Here is a 19,473-nt window from a genome sequence, read left to right as displayed (position 1 = left end):
AATTTGTAGTAAAAGTCAAACTTATACAGAAGCATCATATTCAGAATAGAAAGATGTGTATTATATTGTTTGACTAATACTCCTCCCATCCAAAAAAGTTCTTCCTCTCTGAACAAGCTGTTTATTAAACAGCCTGTGTTGCTTTGAAACATATTCTGCTTTCACAGTGCTGCTCTCAGAACACTGGAGTTAACTCACCAAATATAAAAAACAGCCTTAGATATTTTTCCTTTTAAAGTCAGAATTTTCCCACTCAGACCTGAACATGCAAGTCCCTATTCCCTGCCAAGGTCCATTAGTAATGCCCCTAAGATTTGCCTTGATTTCCAGCCACACAGAACAGGTACTTTGTGTTCCTTTCAGCAGGACAAGCACAGACTCATCTGCTGCCACGGCAGCCCCTTCCGTGTCCCTCTGCAGACACCCCACAGGCTCAGGGCCCTCCTGTGACCCAGCCAAGGCAGGAGCCAGGCCAAGGGCTCTGCCTGCAAGGATGGGAACCAGGAGCCCTGACACACCACCCACACTTTGCATCGAACTAGAGAGGAGAACGGAAAAAAGGTTCCTATCTCTCACTGCTGATGATGGTGCATTCTGAAACACTACAAAAACTTGTTCTATGTATATTTTAATGCATCCTAGACTAAGAAAATCCTAAAAGACTCAGTGGATTTTAAAAGACTTACTGATCTGAAAATGAATAGCTGAGATGAGGTTCTTAAAGTATTCTTTATTAATATCATTAGAAGTTGCAGAAACAACTTTCTTGTAATATAAAGGCACAGGGAGACAGTTTTGATAAAATATTCCAAACAAACAGTAACTTACAGTACAAAAGGACAATTTTAATGCACATACAAACCCCAAACATCTCATTCAAAAATATTTCACCATGTTCATCAATAATAATGGGCAATGACTAAAAATATAAATTGTTATTGTACAATAAATATCTGACAGGTGCAAATGGAACAAGATTTATTGCTCTCCACAATGTTTTCCCTGTAGTGTTTTTGTTGTAGTGGGGGTTTTTAGGGTTTATTTTCCTTTAACTTCCAAGTTCCCTTCACAAGCAGCTCTAGTAACTTGTTTCTGGAAGGACTAAACCCCAAATAAAATCTAAGAGAACATTCTGACAGTTACAGAACTGTCTCAAGTAGTAACCAAAACTGGCAGTGTTTGTTTCTTTCACAACTTTAACAATCATAGTTCACTATTTCTTTGGGAAATGTGGTAGATGTTTAAAAATCAACTGTAGTGGTAAGTCAAGGCTTTTATGGTCGGGTGGTAGTGATGCCTTGAGAGGTTGCCTGGAACAGAGACTAGACAGAGTTAAAGGAATAAAGTAGTTATTTATTGAAAAGGTCTTTAAAGGATACACCTTGGGCAGTACAAGAGCCTGGCTGAGGCTACACCCCATGATGGACAGTGGGTCATGAGTTTTCACACTTTTATAAGTTTTGGTCCATTAACATATTGGAGTTAATTGTCCAATTACAGCTGCAGGTTATGAAGTCCCATCCTCCCAGATTGCTTTTCTCAATTCACCATTGTTTACACTTTTTGGGCCCGAAGCTGCAAGGGTGTCCTTGGTTCTCAGGCTGGAAAAGGATTGTTTTGTCTAACTAAACTGTGAAGAGAACTTGCTAACGCTTCATATGAAGTTCAGAGTTACACACTAATGCAGTACAGAACCTGGAAAATATGAAAGCTAAAACTTAAGGCATCAGTAGTACCTAGTCTGAGGGTTAGTCTATTTTCTTCAAATAAGTGGATTTTATGAAGAAAAGTAACATGAACCTTCTACAACAGCTTGTGCAAGAACAAGCACATAAAACTTTCAAATGAGGAGAGAAATTATAATTAAAAGCTGCACTGGGCATTCTAACTTCAGAAAACAAGACAAGGGACTGGGAACAAATTAAGACTACAGAGACAATGATGACATAAGAGTGAGAATTTCCGATTCTAAAATATTCTTAATCATAGAATCTTTAAAGTTGGAAAAGACCTTTAAGATCATGAAGTCCAACCAGCAACCCAGCACCACCACCAGGTTCACCATTAAACTGTGTCCTCAAAATACAGCGACCTAAGAAATCAAAGAGCACTCTGCACCTCTGTGCTCTTTGAGTACTCTGAGCTTTGAGTAAGGAGGGCAAGTCAGTGAGTTTGCCATTTTCCTCACTTGCAGAACAATTTCCATCAGGCTTCGATGCAGTAAAGGAGGCAGAGCAGCTCTGCTCTTGCAAGTAGCACCCATTACCTTGCTCAGAATTAAGTTTAGCTTGTAAAAAATAGTGTTTTATACACGCATTTAAGAAATATTAGTCTCCTTCATTACTGTTACTAGAAGTAATATGCACACATTTCCTAAGAGTATCTTTGTACGTACAAGACTTCAGGAAAATGAAGCATACTAGTTGTGGAAAAAAAAAAAAAAGGCAGAACCAAAAACTGAGGAGCAAGCTTTCAAGTGAGTTCTTGTAGCAGTAACTGAGGCTTTTATAAAAACTGTGATTTATGAGAACAACTCCATATTTACATAAACCTCAACAAGTCAATTTCAACTGTACTGGGAGTAGGCAAATTTAGCACAAGAAAAGGTACCTAGAGTGAGTACAGCTTACTGGTAAACCAAAAGATGAATATTCAGAAAATTTCATTCAACACTTGAGAAGAATGTAAAACAAACTGCTAACCTGCTTAATATTATTATTCAAATTAGGATTTTCTCTAGCATAAGTACACAGTTTTAGAAGTTCTTCAGAAAGTAACCAAGGACCATCAAAATCTGAATTTTCAAAATTATTAGCTTCACCACAGTATAGTACTCTTTGTTTACTCTATGTTCAAAACCTAATAAACAAAACCATTTTCTTTGGTTTATACTTAAACTACACCAGACTAGTGATTTTTTATTTTTAGTCAATCTTCTATCCCCAATTTAAATTAACACAGACCTTTTTATTGTAGTGTCTTTCCAATTTTCAAATTATCTTTGTTAAATGTAAGTTTGTTCATACCATGATTTCCTGTTCAACAGCCATGTGTATATACCGGCATGACATTTTGTACAATAGTTACATTAAGTGATATTTCCAATGGCAGAACCAAAGAAGACATTAAATGAATGTTAGTTCAAGTGAGATTTGAGCTTATGATGATCTTAAAAAAAACAAACTACAATGTCTAAGCATAGTAAAATACAGTGTAAAACCCCCTAAAATAAGACAGTAAACTCAGGAATCCTGCACTCACAGTAGGAATGTTCTGCACAGCATTAACATGAAAGCCTGTTCAGTTTGAAACAATGCAGACAGCTAGATACCTGAATGTAAATGCCACTTCAAGGTGTTTAAACAAACACAAAAATGAGACAACGATGTCAGGAAAAAGGCCTTTAAAACAGGCCACCAGTCTAACTTGACTTTCCAAGTAAGAACATCAGTTTCACAAAACTGTGACACTAATGCAGTTTTATGTAAAGTACCCTTTGACACACTGTCAATTAAGCTATCAGTCTTTTGTGACCTACTCCCTTTTAAACAGTTAGGGAGGACAGTCAATAGTAGCTCAAGTTTTAATTCAGTAAGTACCTTGTTTGTTTGCAAAGGAACATTATAACACCATAAAATTCTATTTTTACAGTATTTAGAAAACTGATGAACTAGGGATTTTTATTCTTTTTAACACAGGAGTCCAAAACTTCTGTTTTCTATGTGTCTTTGCAATAGTGTTTTAGCCAGTGCTGCAAAATAATTTCACTGTGGACTACCTCACGTTGTTACTGAGCTGTGCAAGGTATTCCCGGAGTTCCTTGGCAGCTTGGAATCGACCATATCTCTTCTTTGGGTTGGCACACTCATCCAGCAGGGCCTCCAGGCGTCCCTCTTTGGCAATCTCAGCTGGGGGGTCGTGCAGCAGCCCCCCCGAGGTGCCCCGCCATGTGGCATGTCTGGACAAAAGGTTCTGGCAGATGGCGTAATAGTTGTGGTCCACAGTGACACGAGCACAAAGAATCTCCTTCGAGAAGGACAGACAAGCTTCTTTATCACAGTCATCAAACTTGCTCTCGTACCACACGTCCCAGTTCTCAGGTTTATCTGGGAAATACAAGGAGACAGGAAAACAAGTGAGAGAGGGGAAGAAAGAGCATATGTGTGTCTGAACACAATCAGAAGCTCAATACACAGCAAACTGGTAATATTTAAACTACAAACCAGTTTTGTTTAGGTAATCTCAGAAACGTTCGAGCCTAAAACTGCATCAGACAGTCTGATACATCCTTCTGCTGAAATGGTCCTGAGAAAACAAAAAATATGGGAAAGAAAGAAAGAGGGCAAAATAGATAGCAAGGAGAGGGCAAGAAAAAAAAGCAGCACAGTAAACACATGAAATCTACATTCACACATACCCAGAGGAAAATATGCAGCATGAGCAAGTACAAGAGAACAATCCAGAGCCAAAGCTGAGAGAAAAACAAACAAGCAACATGATTTATTTTAGCAACCTAGACTTGGGTTCTCCAGTTGCCCTGGAAACTACTGCTGGCAAGTGGTCTACCAAAGACTAAAACAACATTGCAAAGTAATTGCTATAAACTTCTGAAACTTTATCTTCTTACTTTCGACATGGCAGTAACCAGAAAGAACATAAAAAAGCAGATACATTACTTATAATCTTTGAAAAAAGTAAAATTCAACAAGGCTAATGGCATTTATGCACATGTACATGTACACTTCGTCACAGCTTTCTTTACCTTAAAATCTGATTTACATAAAATACCTTGTGCAGTAATAACACTTAAAAGGTTACTAAGTGTGAGCTCTCTCGAGTTCTTACTATTTTTTGTAAGAAAACTTTCAGCTTAAGATTCCAGACTATTGCCAGCTTTGAGAATAAGTCTTTATCATGCAGTCCCATAGTTTTGCAGATCACTCTTAGCAGTGTGAGGTACAAAGAGAAACTAATCTGTGCTTGGCTAGTCTCTGAGCTGACTATTGGTCTTCTCATTCACAGCACACTGAGAGTCAGTTTAGGAAAAAAAAAGAACTGAAGGATAATAGCTAAAACTATAAAAACATGATGTAAGATCTGTAGAATTAATGGCAAATTCAATGTGGGAAAAAAAAAAAAGCCAGCAAAGGAGAACGTGAAAAAAGGGCTTCAGCAAACTCAAATGTGACATCCCCCACAGAATACAATTAGGTATTAGTGTACAGTGCAACTGGATAGAAGGTACATATTGAAATAATAAACAGGCACATTGATCTGGACAGAGACTGTCTAATGGAACTTCCCAAAAGATCCATGAAATCAGTATTAAATGTCAACCACGGCACAAAAGTTGATAGAAAGACTAAGAATTTTCTTATATCCTCTTTTATTTTCTGTGTTCTTGATTGTTAGATCATGAATCACACCAAAACCCTGTTTTGTTATTTGTCCTGTTGGGACAACATATATGACACTTGGAGCATTCATGTTCTGCAAGGACCTACTCATTCCTATTCCACATACATTCTTAACATTTCAGATGTATCAAATGTATCAACATTTTCAGAGATCATCTGGACATCTTTCTGCCTGAACAATTCAGACATGCTCCAAAAATGAAAGCCTTCAGTAGTATTAAGAGGGAGGGAAAGGAACAGAAGTGAAAGGAATGGAGCAGAGAGGAAAGGGTTCTACAGTAAATTTACTGAATAGTCAATATATTAAAAGGTTTCCTTGATAGGCTCATATAGTTTTAATCTAAGCTGCTTGAGAAAGTACTAAATCTAATAAAAAAACCCCAACCAAATAACCCTAAAACACACATTCTTGTAGGCAAATGTGTGGGAGAGAAAAATACAGTCTAAAATTAAATCTGCAGCACAACACATGAAGCCTATTTGCAAAGCTTAGAAAAATCCCTTCACCCAAAGCAAACTGGAGTCACTTGGCCTGTTGCCATGAACTTCTGCAGAATCCAGAGTTTCATGTTTAATGTCTCCAGCCCTTAGGTCTGCAAGTTTTCTTTATATGCTCAAGAAGAATACAAACCTATGTGATGCCACTTTGTCAAACACCTCTCCTGCTGCCACTCCTTTGAGCTTTTACAGCAGACAGAGAGAAAATGAATTTGTAAACAGCACTAGAATTACCCATCCCTTCGGTTCCATTATTACAGAGAACCAATGGGAAGCAAAGCCAGGCTATGGGACTAAGGCAAAGCAGGCACTAACGCTGTTTGCCATTCACAGAAAGTAGAATTCCAAGACTTCCATTGTTACACAGGTGCCTGGAAGAACCAAAAAAAACCTCTCTCTCTTAGCTAAGGTGGTCAAGACAGGCTGCTTATCTGTCTGTCCACCCATTTGTCCAAACACACCCTGCACCAACATCCTCTCTTCCTTTATGCAGGTTTACAGTACTGACAGGTATGCTCAACAGTTCATGAAACTGACAAATTGGTCAAGCTGGTTAGTAGTCTCATTGCAGAAGAAAGCTAATTCATTTGTTAATTAGTAGTCTAGTTGTAAAGCAAAAAAAAAAAAAGTATTTACCCACCACACACACTTTAAATACTGCAGAGAAAGAAGTGAGACACATGGGGTGAGGGGAGTGAAAGAAGACACTTACTCTGTCTGATCAACCTTTTGTCTGCTACCAGAACGTTTTCTGCATCTACAATGATAACCTTCCCATCTCTCGGTCCCACTGCAAAGTTGTCGAAGCTCACATCAAGGAGGTAGAGTGCAAATTCAAAGTCATTATTTGTCAGCTGCTCAGCTATTTCCATTAATTGCCAGGCCAGATCCACTCGTTTCTCCCATGGTGCATTGAAGTAACTCCACAGCTCTTCTCCCACGTAGTTGACAGCCACCATTCTTCCGCATGCTCCCAAATACTTGGCGAAGGGCCAACCCTCGTCAGAGGGGAAACTCTGTATACAAAAAAATTTACAATTTTTATTTAATACAAAACAGTCCAGATTTTAAAAGGCTTTTCAATAAAACTAAGAAGAGAAAGCTGCAAATATCCAACACAATAATCCATATATTTCTAAGTTTTGAAGGGAAAGGAAAAATGATACAAAATGTATTTATGTGACCAAGAGGCCTCGCTGGACTAATGCAGGGAAAAAGTTGGATGACCTGAAACAATACATAACCCATATCTAACCTTCCAGCTATACACACACCCCCACATATATTTACACGCACAATTTAATCAACCACCTTTTTCTCTTGGTGTTTTATTACACGTTTGTTGTAGTAATGCAAGTATATTTCCCATACCCCTTCTCTCTACCACCATCCCTTCCATTTTCACAGTTGATAGGATTCCTTTGAGGTTTCTTAATTTTCTAGTATACCTTAACAGTCTGTCTCTTGATTAATTGCTACATATATACGGTGTGTTTATTAGACACAGCTACATAACATTTTTATCAACAGTAAAATCTGTCTCCAACAGTACCTTTCTTGGAAGTTAACAAAAGAGACTGAATAGAAATGACACACTGCAAGGAATTACAAAACAAGCCACAACACACCAGTTCTGCTGCCCTCCAAACTACAGAGGAATGCTGAATAGGAATGCAACAGGAAGAAAATGCAAAAGCACTCATTCAAGAAACCTCAAATTTATAGAGGAATATGATGTAGACGAATTGTAACTATTAGGAGATACCACCATATGCCCATGTCCTCCTGTTCTGCCTTGCTATGGTGTCACCAGACACCACTCATGAGCAATTCTGCAGTAATGACGTAGCAAAGGTTTTACCACAGCTGGGGTGAACAGCATGGTGGGTTTCAGGATCAATGAAAGCTTTACACCTTCTGGAATACAATGGCCACAATGGCACAAAACATTTACTGTCAGTTGGAGAAAGAGACTGGAACGAAGCACACCATGCAGAACAGGTCTGAACTACAAGACCATGCAGGGAAGAGGTGTCTAATATAATCAACCTTGTCTATACAGTAGACCCGAAGAAACTAAAATCATCATTAATACACATAATTGACAATGTTTGCCATTTTTATGGCAAGAGCCATGAAGCTGCTCTCTAAGGTGGCAAACCTTAGAAGACAATTTCTGGATAAGTAACCATGACAAAGAAGCACCTTCCTTGGCTGGGCAAAAGGACATCAGAGCAATAGCAATAACAGAAGAAGTTCAAAGTTTTTGACATGTCTGCATGTCTGAACTTCAACTCTATTTTTATCACATGATCTACATAAGCAAAACAGGTTGTGATAAATCCTGAAGATAATACGAACTAATTTCACTGGTTTGAGAGCTGTATGGTATTTTCAAGCTGTGATATCTCGTAACTCAGCAGAACTAAATCTCTCTCTAACTAAATCTACCAAGCAATAGGGAAGACATTAACCAGCCTCCAGGCTTATTTACCTGCAGGACTCGGGGCAATTAATAAAGGCAGAAGCACAGCCAAATAGCACCAGTTCAGGTCAAGTCAAGTGCCACAGTTATGAGAGTTTGGGAGGGGGGGTTTCACTTGTTTTGTGGTTAACAAAATAACCTTCCAACAACTGAAGTATGTGCTAATTCAGTGTTCCCTGTTCCTTATTCTGAACAGACTATATAATAAAAACATGGCTGTGGCATCAATAAATGTCACCAAAGAGGTATTCCATGTGCATTTATCACGACTATATTCAGTCCTGGACCAAAACAAAACAAGAAACAAATAGCTGCTGTCCATCAAATGAAATTATTTGTTTTACCTGCATCATACAAACTTCTCTTTCAATTGGAGAAAAGTTACCTGATAAACACATGCTTAACTAATTTCACCAATTCTGTATGACATTTTCATATTGCTGGATTTCATCAACACTGAATTCAATAATGCTTTAATATTTTTATTTAAATATTACTTTGGACCACCCCACTCCTTTTCCACAGCTCTCTTTTTCTATGTTCCAATCCTGCCCTGCTTATGACTTTGCCTCTCTTTTCAAACACTAATTCAACCTCAAACAATTGAGCCTGGCAAAGGAAGTGCTACCCTTGGAAGCAAAGGTGTTCTTCCCTCCCAACCCACCAAGCAGACTCATTTCAATGCCCTGCATATCATTAGGAAAGCAGGGCTGGTACTTCCTCGGATCAGAGCCTGATCCATACCACATCACCACCTCATGCTAGGATGTGGTGCTGAAAGGAAAAGAGAAGGTCTCAACAGCTGGGTGCAGAAGAGGGGAGGAGCTAAGAGGACCTTTCCTTTCCAGCAGCAGCAGGGATTTATGCAATGCATTACACTGATTTTCAAAGTGCAGCGTTGGTCACTGATCTTCCAAACACATCTATTATGCTTCCTGCACCGTGTACACTGAATTTCGTTCCAGACAAGAAATTCTAGGAGCAGTTTGGTTTATTCAGAACACCTTCCTGTTACCAGTAGAATAGCTGCATGCCATGCTGTAACAGATATATTTATAACACTGTGGCAATAAAAACATCTTTTGACAACAGGAGAGCGGGGAATCCTGCCAACATCTGCACATGTACAAACAACATCTCTGCTTTGGCTCCCTTCCAACTGGCATGTAACAGCCACATCTACACTTCATTACCCAAGTCAGTAGCGGAAGGAGGGGATAAAAATATGTACAAGTGCCTCATTCAGTACTTTTTATATTCACTTGGTGAATTTGACAAGAACATTAATTGAAGTGCAGATCTCTTGTCTTTGCAAGCAGCGGTTTGTAACTTTTTGTACTATTCTATTTTGAAAGCTGTTTCCTAAGAGGAAACTGCAGCTAACTTGACCAGGATTTTTTGATTAGCGTATTAAAATTTTGAAAGCCAGTAAGAAATGAAAACAAATTTATATGATTAATAAATACGTTTTCCATGAACAAGTTGCATTTAGAAACAAAAAGCTTCTTAGATCACTGTCAAAAATCTGATCTCTGGGGAATAATACATAAATTTATTTTCGTAGTCTGCATATTTAATTACATAATTTTGTACTTGAATATGCTATTTGCAGGCTTAGAAACCTGCATTTGACAATCAAGGCAAGAAACTAAGCTCTTGTTCAAAACCAGAAGCAGCTGTTTGACAAAAGAATCTGATTCTGATGCACTCACATTTTATCTGTGAACATACACACAATGCCATGGAATTCATAGACAATTAAACTTTAAGTGTTTTAAAATAAAGTAATGCATATGAAAATATAAAAGCAGGTAGCTTAGTAAGATTCCCCTCATTAACGCTGTTGTCATTCTGTATACAGAGAAATATGTATAATCTTCTAACAGAAAGATGGAAAATAGTAAAGATGATAAGAACTTCTGCTACATCCATACCCAGTGACACACCCCAAAACATACTCTGCTTGCTCTAATTAGTGGAGCTCCAAGATATCTCTCTAAGCAAGGCTTAAAAACCTACACAAACCCTGTCAAAGGGACAATGGACAGGCTGTTCCTGAAACGATAATACTGTATTTATGCCTTTAAAAAATACACTGTAATCTCAGAATATTAAGAATTAACAGAGCGAATTTATCACTTCACTGAAGCACAAAACACACTATCAGTGCGTTTGCCTTACTCACTTCCATCTGTCTAAACCTGAGAAGATACACAAATGTGCCAGTGCTTTTTGTTCAGAGCTGTGAATTAGATCAGGCAGTGAAGACTCACCAGCTTGAAGCTGATAGGGCCTATTGTGTTCTACCGTAACACAAATCCCCTTTGAATTAAACACTTAAAAGAATATTAGTTTATCATAATGAAGCATATAATTCATCCTCATATTCAAAACCAAAAAGCCAAACCAATTTAAATAACAACTGACATTTTTGTTCTACTGTACCACTAAAAAAGACGCTTTTCATTTTCAAAACTATTCCCAGAAGATGCTCTATTTGTCACCCCCAACGTTTGCATAAAGTGAGTTCCAGCTCAGAAAAAACACCCCAGACAAAGCCTGCCCAAACAAACACCTACACCTTTTATGTGATGATGTTTTAAAAAAAAACACACAAACACAGGGACTTGTCTCTGTAGGACCCTGAGGAACTTCATGGCAAGATGATCCTCTCCCTGCCACCTTCACTAAATCATCCTGCTGAAGTGCATCTGCCCAGGGACAAATGGGCAGGGCAAGGAGAACTCAAATAACATGCTCTTCTTCAAAAGGAAAATTAGTTCTCTCTCAGAGTACTGCTGATTCTGCAGTGTAAACAAAACTAGCACTGGTATTAGTCACCAAGGTAAATAGGCAAAGCTCTGGAAGCAGGAAGAGCCAGAGAGCAGATTTTACAATGATGTTTTTGGATCCAAGGACTTACAAAGCACAGTCTAAACACAGATGCCTCCTTTTGTCAGAAATTGATCTGCATTCTGGAAAATATGCATTCAAATGTTTTTTTGGATGCTAGTGAGTACAATAAAAACCATGTAATTCCCAACTATATGCTACACCATTTGACATTTACCTAGAACTCCCACAGAAGTTATGCATATATAGCCTACACACGGAGCATGAACAGTGCATTTCACTGAGTACTCCAGATAATGGTGTTCCCATTGAAACCATGTTTTTCATTTATTTCACTGTTGTTCATTTCAACCAGTTACTACATACAATTCATGCCAACAAGAGGTTCACACCAGGCTTAATTGACACACTACCGAACAGAAATACACAAAACTCTAAATAATCAGTTGTTAAGACGAACACTTCAGCTGTAAAAGTTGTATTTCACAGTGTCAGCAGAGATACACCTTTTTTCCAAATAAATTAATTAACAATGATTAAACTCAAGAGCCATAGTAAAGCAAATTTGATGTCATTATTGGCTGTCACCTGTTCAAATTGGTTTGTAGTTCACAAAAGCTTTTCTAGATAACATTTGCAACAGATGAAAATAATCACTGCATATTTACTTCTCATCAGTAATGAGCCTGGAATATTTCACTATAAAGAAGTCCTAGCAGAAATGGCCTTATTTTTAAAGTTACTTGGCAAAATTGGGAGTCTAAAATAAAGCCTCAATTCCTTAATTCAGGGAAGCAAAACACAACTTCCCCTATACATCTGACATACCAGAACAATATTGTTATTGCAAGGTTTCTAATGCGGGGTAACAAACCTTTTTCTGCTACTGAAAACTGCAAGAGTGAGAATTTCTCAAAAGAATTTCTATTTAAGTCTGTATAGTGACTTCCCAGCAGCCTTTAAATTCAGACAGCCATTCATCATAATCTACACTCCACAATAATTTCAAGAATTTCTAGACTATTTTAAAATATCCCTTATAATTCACCCTACGTGTTTTCACTCTAGGGAACTTTCACGAAGAAAGAAGGATGAAAACAGTTTTGATAACTTAAGGAATATAATTAAATATGACAGTTAACATGACAAGTACAAGCCAGTTCTGGTCTAATATGTACAGTCATATGTCACTGCAAAAAATGATTCTTCAGTTTTCAATCCAACCACATCAGTGGAACATTCTTGTAACATGAGGCCACTCAATTTTAATTCAACAAAGAGTTTTTCATTCCTTTTGAAAGGTTAACAATGGAAATTCAGTTGATTAAAATCGTAGAATCTGTATGAGCCAGGACTTATAAATAACACAAGTCCACCAAGGGCACGTCAGGTAGCACAGATAAACACCTTAAATCCACTGCTTGGTTTATGGCATCAGAATTATGGAACAGAAACACCAAATTCAGTAATGAAGAATGTTAAAAAGGTACCAAGGATTAAAACTGACTTGCCATTCTATATTCCATCAATGTATTTAGAATATAACTAAAGAAAATACTTCTGATTAGAAGAGTGTGTACGAAAATATAGAAAAGAGGAATTTTCCCATTTACTTCTTATGTATGGATCAGCAAAAAGATTTTGTGGAGCATTTGGCTAAATTGCTACTTTGAGTAAATTCTGTGCAAGAAATTGTTTCAAATTGATCAGCTGAAGTTTGAATATATGTTTACCAGATGTCAACTATTGCTCTTCCCATAACAAAACCAAACAGAAAGCCCAACGATGACATGTAGAGAAACCAGAAGAATTTTAGGATATGAGGCAACAGACTGTTCATGCAGAGTAATTATACTAGGAATAGAGATACAGCTGTTTGGTTTGTTTTGTTTTGCTTTTTCCCCAGAAGGAATAAGAATGATCAGAAGTTGTAAAAAAAATAAAGCCATTAAGCTTAAGCATTTAGAAAGCTAAAACCATATCTGAGGGAGGGGCAGTGATTTACAGTCTATTAAAAATGCAGAAATACTGCTATTTGGCACACAGAGATTGTCATTTCTCTTAGAGTCAGAGAAATAAAAGTCCTTGAGACTTGCAATTTATATACAAGACACAAATGTTCACCATCACTCTTTGAACAATGTTCATTTAAACAGGTTTTTAAAAGCTGCAGCTCGAGACAATGTTGCATTAATGCACTCTGGATTTAATTGACAAATACCTTGTACAGTTTGAAAAAATCTTCATTACATGCAAGCATTTTATTTTAATTGCAAAAGTATGTGTGCAAATTACAAGTTTGCTTTGCGTGCTGGCCTAATTTTTTCCACAGTAGCTGGTATGGGTGCTTGTTTTGGATTTCTGCTGGAAATGGCTTTGATAACTCAGGGATGTTTCATTATTGCTGAGCAGTGATTACACAGAGCCAAGGCCTTTTCTGCTCCACACCCACCAGCCAGGGGAATGGGGGGCACAAGGAGCTGGGAGGGGACACAGCCAGGACAGCTGACCCCAGCTGATCCAAGGGATATTCCATTCCACAAGGCATCCTGATCAGCACGTGCAGCTGGGGGAGGGAGGAGAGAGAAGAGGGAACACACATCCAGAGTGACAGCATTTGTCTTCCCAAGTCGCCATTCATGTGATGGAGCTGTACTGTCCTAGCAATGGCTGAGCACCTGCATGCCCATGGGAATTGCTGAATGAATCCCTTGTTTGGCTTTGCTTTCTTTACTAAACTGTCTTGGTCTCAACCCATAGGGTTTCTCAGATCTACTTTCCCAATTCTCTCCCCCATCCCGTGTGAGGGGAGGAAGCTGTGTGGGGCTGAGTTCCCAGCTGGGGTTAAACCACAACACTCTGAAAACAAAGCAAACACAACTGACATTTTCATATGGCACCTGGCAATACTGTAAACCAACACCACAGAAAACAGAAGGGCAAGATTGAGGGTTGCAAGACCAGCTCTAGATGCACTTTTGCCAAAACAATTCTGAAATTCTGTATTTCAGTTTTGCCAGTACAGATGTAAACTGCTTTTTCAGGTAAGCTCTAAGGAGAAATACAACCACCTTACTGAAAAACAGCTTTCTTATCTAGAAACAATTTCTTATTTCAGCAGTCTTGAATCACATTGCACTTTTCCTGACTCCGAGGACAAGGATTTGGGGCGTTGCTGTTTTTTCGTGTTTAAGTACAGAACTTAGAACTTTGCCACTGGCAAAATGTGTCAGACACTGTGTGGTTGCACACCACGGCTCACGGCACGGCTGCTACAGTGGCACGGCAGCAGCAGCTCAGGAACTGTTACCCAAAACTGCCAGGAGGCTGCCACAGCGCCTCCAAAGAGGAAATCTGGAGGCTGACAGGGATCACTCTGAAAAGTGAGGCATCACACCTTTCAGTTCTATTAACAGTAAGTTATGTTCCAACTTGCAAGTGAAGATAAAAATTAAACAACTTACTTGATCAAGTTGAATAACATCCACTATTTAAGCAGATATCACTGCTGAAAATATTTCAAAAGCTTTCTTCCCTACATCTATTTTACAAGACAAACTAGAAGCTGGGTGGTTTATAGAAAGTCACAGGACCAGGATAAATCTGCTTACATCCACAGTGGTTCTGTGAATTCTGCAAAGAGCGAACAGTCACACTGCATTCAATCTCTAATCCAAGTTATTTTCACAATTTTTCTATTTCTTCCTGAGGCAACTTCAGGCAACCTACCTTTGCTAGTGTTTGATGCACACCATCATCATATTCAGTTAGAAATAGGATGCCATGCATAGAAATTACTCTCGAGGTGACTCCCCTTCAAAATTCTGTTTATCATTGAATTAGTTGAAATAGCAGCAAATGTTGTTGTTGCTTTTGTCCAAATAAGATGTTCATGCTTATATGAAACACTGGTTTAGATGTAGCACTTTGATTACAAATCTCACCTTATTTTACTAAAAAGTAATGATCTTTATTGCAGAAAACAACTATTAGGAGGGGAGATGAATAAAACTCAAACCCATCAGAAGTTAAATCCTTGGAACATAAGTTCTTTGGTTCAAATGTGAATTCAGATGAAAATTGTGAGAGGATTTAATTAGTAAGCAGTTTTGCAAGATTCTACAGAAAAAAAATTGGTATTGTAATACCCAAAAAATACATAAACTGTACTTGAATAATACTGCAGCTATCATTCCATTTGCTTAACAAAGTAAAATGGCAATAGGGGCTGAGCTCTTCCCTGTTCCCTACACAATAAATAAGTGCCAACAAAGAAGGTTAACAAGAAAGTTATAAAAAATAGAAATAGTGGAGTTAGGATTACAAAATGTAATCTACATTAAACTGTGCAGTGTTATACTTTTGATACAAAGCCCTGGACAGTAATACCATGTTGCTATGGGTTAAAGCCCTGCCTGAAAAACTCCCACAGCAGAAGCTGTAAATCACTTGTGACAATGCAGTTCACAAGCAACACCCCTTCAGGAAAAATCCATACTCCACACAGGCTTCAACCTAAAATCCCAGTCTCTGATGAGAAGCCTCATAATCCACAAATTGCTGGCTCTTGTAGACAACCACAGTGAATTTTCTATTATAAATGAAAGACCAAGCTTTGAATTCCTACTAAATTGCCTGTTTACATTTGTCTATAACACAATTAAACAACACAGAACTTGCATGCCCGGTACACCAAGAGTTTTGACATGATCCACTTCTAAACCAAAACTGTTATGAATAACAGTGCTCAGTCACTGTAGTGTTCCATGAAAGGCTTGAGGCAAAAACAAGCTATATTTTTCCTTGTGCCCTCTGGTGACAGACAGCACGAGTCAAATGCATCAATTTATTGATTGCTTTATTTTAAATTAAAATCTGACTCTTCATATAACATCATGCAGGTTTCTTTTCTCGGAAGCAGCTTATTTTTAAGAAAAGCCTACAAGTTTCATTCCCATAGCACTACCTGCCTTCATCAATACTGCAGAAAGTACACCATAAAATGTTTTACAAATGTTACCTACAAATACAAACAACCTTTTTTGAGTTATCAGTTCTAGAAAGTAACCACCTCTCAGAGTGTCTGGCATGTTGATGTTTTAAGAGCTGCAGAACACAGAATTACCCATTCCTTACATGTTTCTCAGATGGAGACTAAATCTGGAGTATTACAGAATGGGAAGAGTTCATGCAGATTCTTGTACTTTATATATTTCATTCCTAAATGAGGGAAGGTCTTCAAACCTCGAGTACCCAATGCCAAAGTTAATTAACACTCTTTTGGAGAAACCAAACCACTAGGAGTGTTTAAGCACACAAAGCTGGCCTGAACCTCCCCAGAAATATTGTCCAAGATATGCCTAAACATCAAAATTTACAAGATTCTATGAAACATTTTTGATCTGTTGCTTTACCTCGCTCTGAGCTGCTAAAGGCTGCCTCACTTCCCAGAATGTGACCTGCTCTGCTCTCAGCTGCATCCTTACTAAGATACGTCGAGCAGAGTGCTCAAGTCCACCCAAGATCTTCTGCTCTTCAACACATTTGCTTGACAGTCTCAGGACTTATCTACAGTACATCAAGAAGCTGAGAGGAATGAAGGCTCCGAATCAACCCACTGCCCACCATTTATGATCCAGCCCATTACACTAAATGCCACAAGTGTGCCATAGCCTCTGTCTGTAAAGAATTACGAAGAAAGACAGATGTTCCCTGGCCATCGAGGTCTACACTCCGTATGTTAGAACCACTTGTTCAAAACCAAAAAGGTAAGTTTATGAAACACAGCCAAAACAAATTACATCTCAACGAATTTCCGAATATACTCAGCAGAGCAAAGCAGTTTTGATTTTCTTACTTAAGCGGAGTTTCCTTTTTCACTGCGCTCAGGTGAACTTTATAGCAAAATGGGAGACTTACCCTCAAGTCTGCTGAGAAGCAAACTGGAAATACCTCGGAAACAAAACTAAAGAGCTGTACAGGGAGAGACTGAAGGGCAGAAGGCACACTACTGGAAAACATACTTGTAATTAAGTTCATGAATTGATTTTCTAGAAATTAGTCAGTAGGCAAACTTTCTGGAGGGTAAAGCCTGCAGCACTGCTTTTTAAGCATTTCTTGGCCTCTCACTAGAGAAACAGCAGATGTTAATAGTTATCATGAGGTAATGTTTTCAAAACATATTTGCAAATATTTTAATCATACACTGGATAAAGGCAAGGTCAGTTCAGTAGTTAGACAAAACAGTTCTGATTCCAAACTTACATGCTAAAGGCACACTTGGGAGTTCCCTTGATAATGTTAAAAACCAAAATGCAAAGGTCCCCAACTAAACAGACATGGAATAGAAACAACTGAGTGGTGCCACAGAACAGACGTCTCCTACGCATTTTTTACCTAAAAATTTACATAACATATTAAAGCACAAATTTCAGGTGTGTGCACATAACCCGTCCCCCTAATTAAAGACTACAGAGCATGTAATTGCTAAAAAGAGAACACTGCTCATTTATTTGTCGGTCTATTTTCAGGCTACAAATACCTACCTCTAATTTTTACCAGCATTAACTATATTTAGTTCACATTAAGAACATGACATAGCACATGAGTCAGTTTCTGACAAGGAAAGCACAACAGCATCGCAGCACAGTCTCTATGCACTCCCTCTTAAACTAGACCCTAAGAAATGACTCACGGGCACCCAAAAGCTGCCTGGGAACATGGGAATTGTGGAACACGCTGAAACCGAACTGTGTGAAAGGCACGAGTCAGCGGGGAGCATCAGCCTCCAGCACTGCCCCGCACGCTCCTGCGGGACCGCGGCTGCCGCTCGCTACCCGATGGCACAGCGGGATGGGGATGGAGTTAAAACCCTGAGGAGGACGGCGAATCCGGGAAACACACGCAGTCTTTGAGGGAGGAAAGAAGAAGGAGAGCTGATCAAGGCTGAGTGAGCTGAAGAAACGCCTCCTGCCCGGAGGCAGGGAGCGGGGACCCCTTGCTCAGCCCGCCCTACCGGCACCTCTGCAGCAGAGTCAGTCAAGGCGCAGAGCCAGCGGCGGCCCCGCGATCCGGCGGGGTTTGGGGCCAGCTGCCCCGGAGCCCTCGGCCCCACGCCCGCAGACACGGCGAGAGGCAGGCAGGCCCATTCCGGCGAGGGTCCGGCAGGCAGCGCCCACCCCGGGCACTGCCGGCCGCGCTTACCTGCAGCACAAGCGGCTCGGGGTTGAAGGCGAGGGTGATGAGGAGCTGCATGCGCTCCGAGTCCTTCAGGTTCCGCAGCAAGAAGCTGCCCGAGTCCTTGGTCTCGGCGTAGCGGCGCACCAGGCGGTCGAGCAGGCGCTGCGAGGGGCAGTGCACCAGGTCGGACCAGCCCTCCACGGCGCCGGGGGTGAGCAGCCGCACGTCGCCGTTCAGGCTGGCGAACTCGGTGGCGGGCAGCGCCTGCAGCAGGTCGCAGCGGCCCCTGCCGGTGGCGCGGCGGCAGATCTTGGTGTCGATGTCGGCGAGCTCCTGCGCCGAGCCCAGGCGCTTCAGCACGACGCGGCGGGAGCCCTCGCGGGGCTCCCCGTACCGCGCGAAGTACACGTTCTTCACGTTGAAGAAGTCCAGCAGGCGCAGGCGGCCCCAGCTCTCCAGCCGCAGCTGCCCGTTGAGGAACTTGCGGCACCAGCTGGTGCCCCAGCAGGCCGGGCACTTATTGAGCTGCAGGAAGCGCCGCTCCGACAGCTCGTTGCGCTGCAGCGAGGCCAGCAGCGAGTGCGTGTTCAGCACCAGCGCCGCCGCCAGGCTGCCCAGCACCGCCAGCTTCACGTAGCGGTACAGCCGCCCCAACTTCAGCGACACCAGCCGCAGCATCGTCCCGGGCCGCGCCGGGCCCCCCGCCCTCCGCCGAGCTCGCTGCCCGCCCCGGCCGCGCCGCGGCTCCGGCTCCAATAAACTCCCCGCCTCGCCTCCCGCCCGATAAAAGGCGGCCAAGTTACTGAGGGGCCGGCGGGGAGGGGGAGGGCAGGGGAGGGGGGGCGGCGCCTGCAGCGCGCGGGCCCGGGCGGCCCCGCCCCCGGGGAGGGGCTCGGGCTCCGCCGCCGCCGCCGCCGCTCCCGCCGCGCCCCGCCCGCCCCGGGGGCTCCTCCCCCGCGCACCGCCCCGGGGGCGGGGCCTAGCGCGAGCGCCGCCGGCCGCCAGCGGTTGGCTGCGCGTGACGCGGCGCGGTCGCGTGCG

The 19,473-nt window shown here is 40.9% G+C and overlaps 1 protein-coding gene across 1 annotated transcript; it reads right to left on the bottom strand.

Annotated features, from left to right (window-relative positions):
• Positions 1 to 710: 710 nt before the first annotated feature.
• Positions 711 to 19,130, bottom strand: DIPK2A (divergent protein kinase domain 2A). Its single transcript, XM_014877937.2, has 3 exons — positions 18,457 to 19,130; positions 6,628 to 6,931; positions 711 to 4,106 (listed from the first exon to the last, which is right to left on the bottom strand). Exons 1-3 carry the CDS (start codon positions 19,108 to 19,110, stop codon positions 3,775 to 3,777), a joined length of 1,290 nt encoding a protein of 429 aa, XP_014733423.1. The 5' UTR covers positions 19,111 to 19,130; the 3' UTR covers positions 711 to 3,774.
• Positions 19,131 to 19,473: the final 343 nt, after the last annotated feature.

The sequence above is a fragment of the Sturnus vulgaris genome, chromosome 10 (genome assembly GCF_052056855.1).
Source record: "Sturnus vulgaris isolate bStuVul1 chromosome 10, bStuVul1.hap1, whole genome shotgun sequence".
NCBI classification, from domain to species: Eukaryota; Metazoa; Chordata; class Aves; order Passeriformes; family Sturnidae; genus Sturnus; species Sturnus vulgaris.
This window is presented reverse-complemented; position numbering and strand designations above follow the sequence as displayed.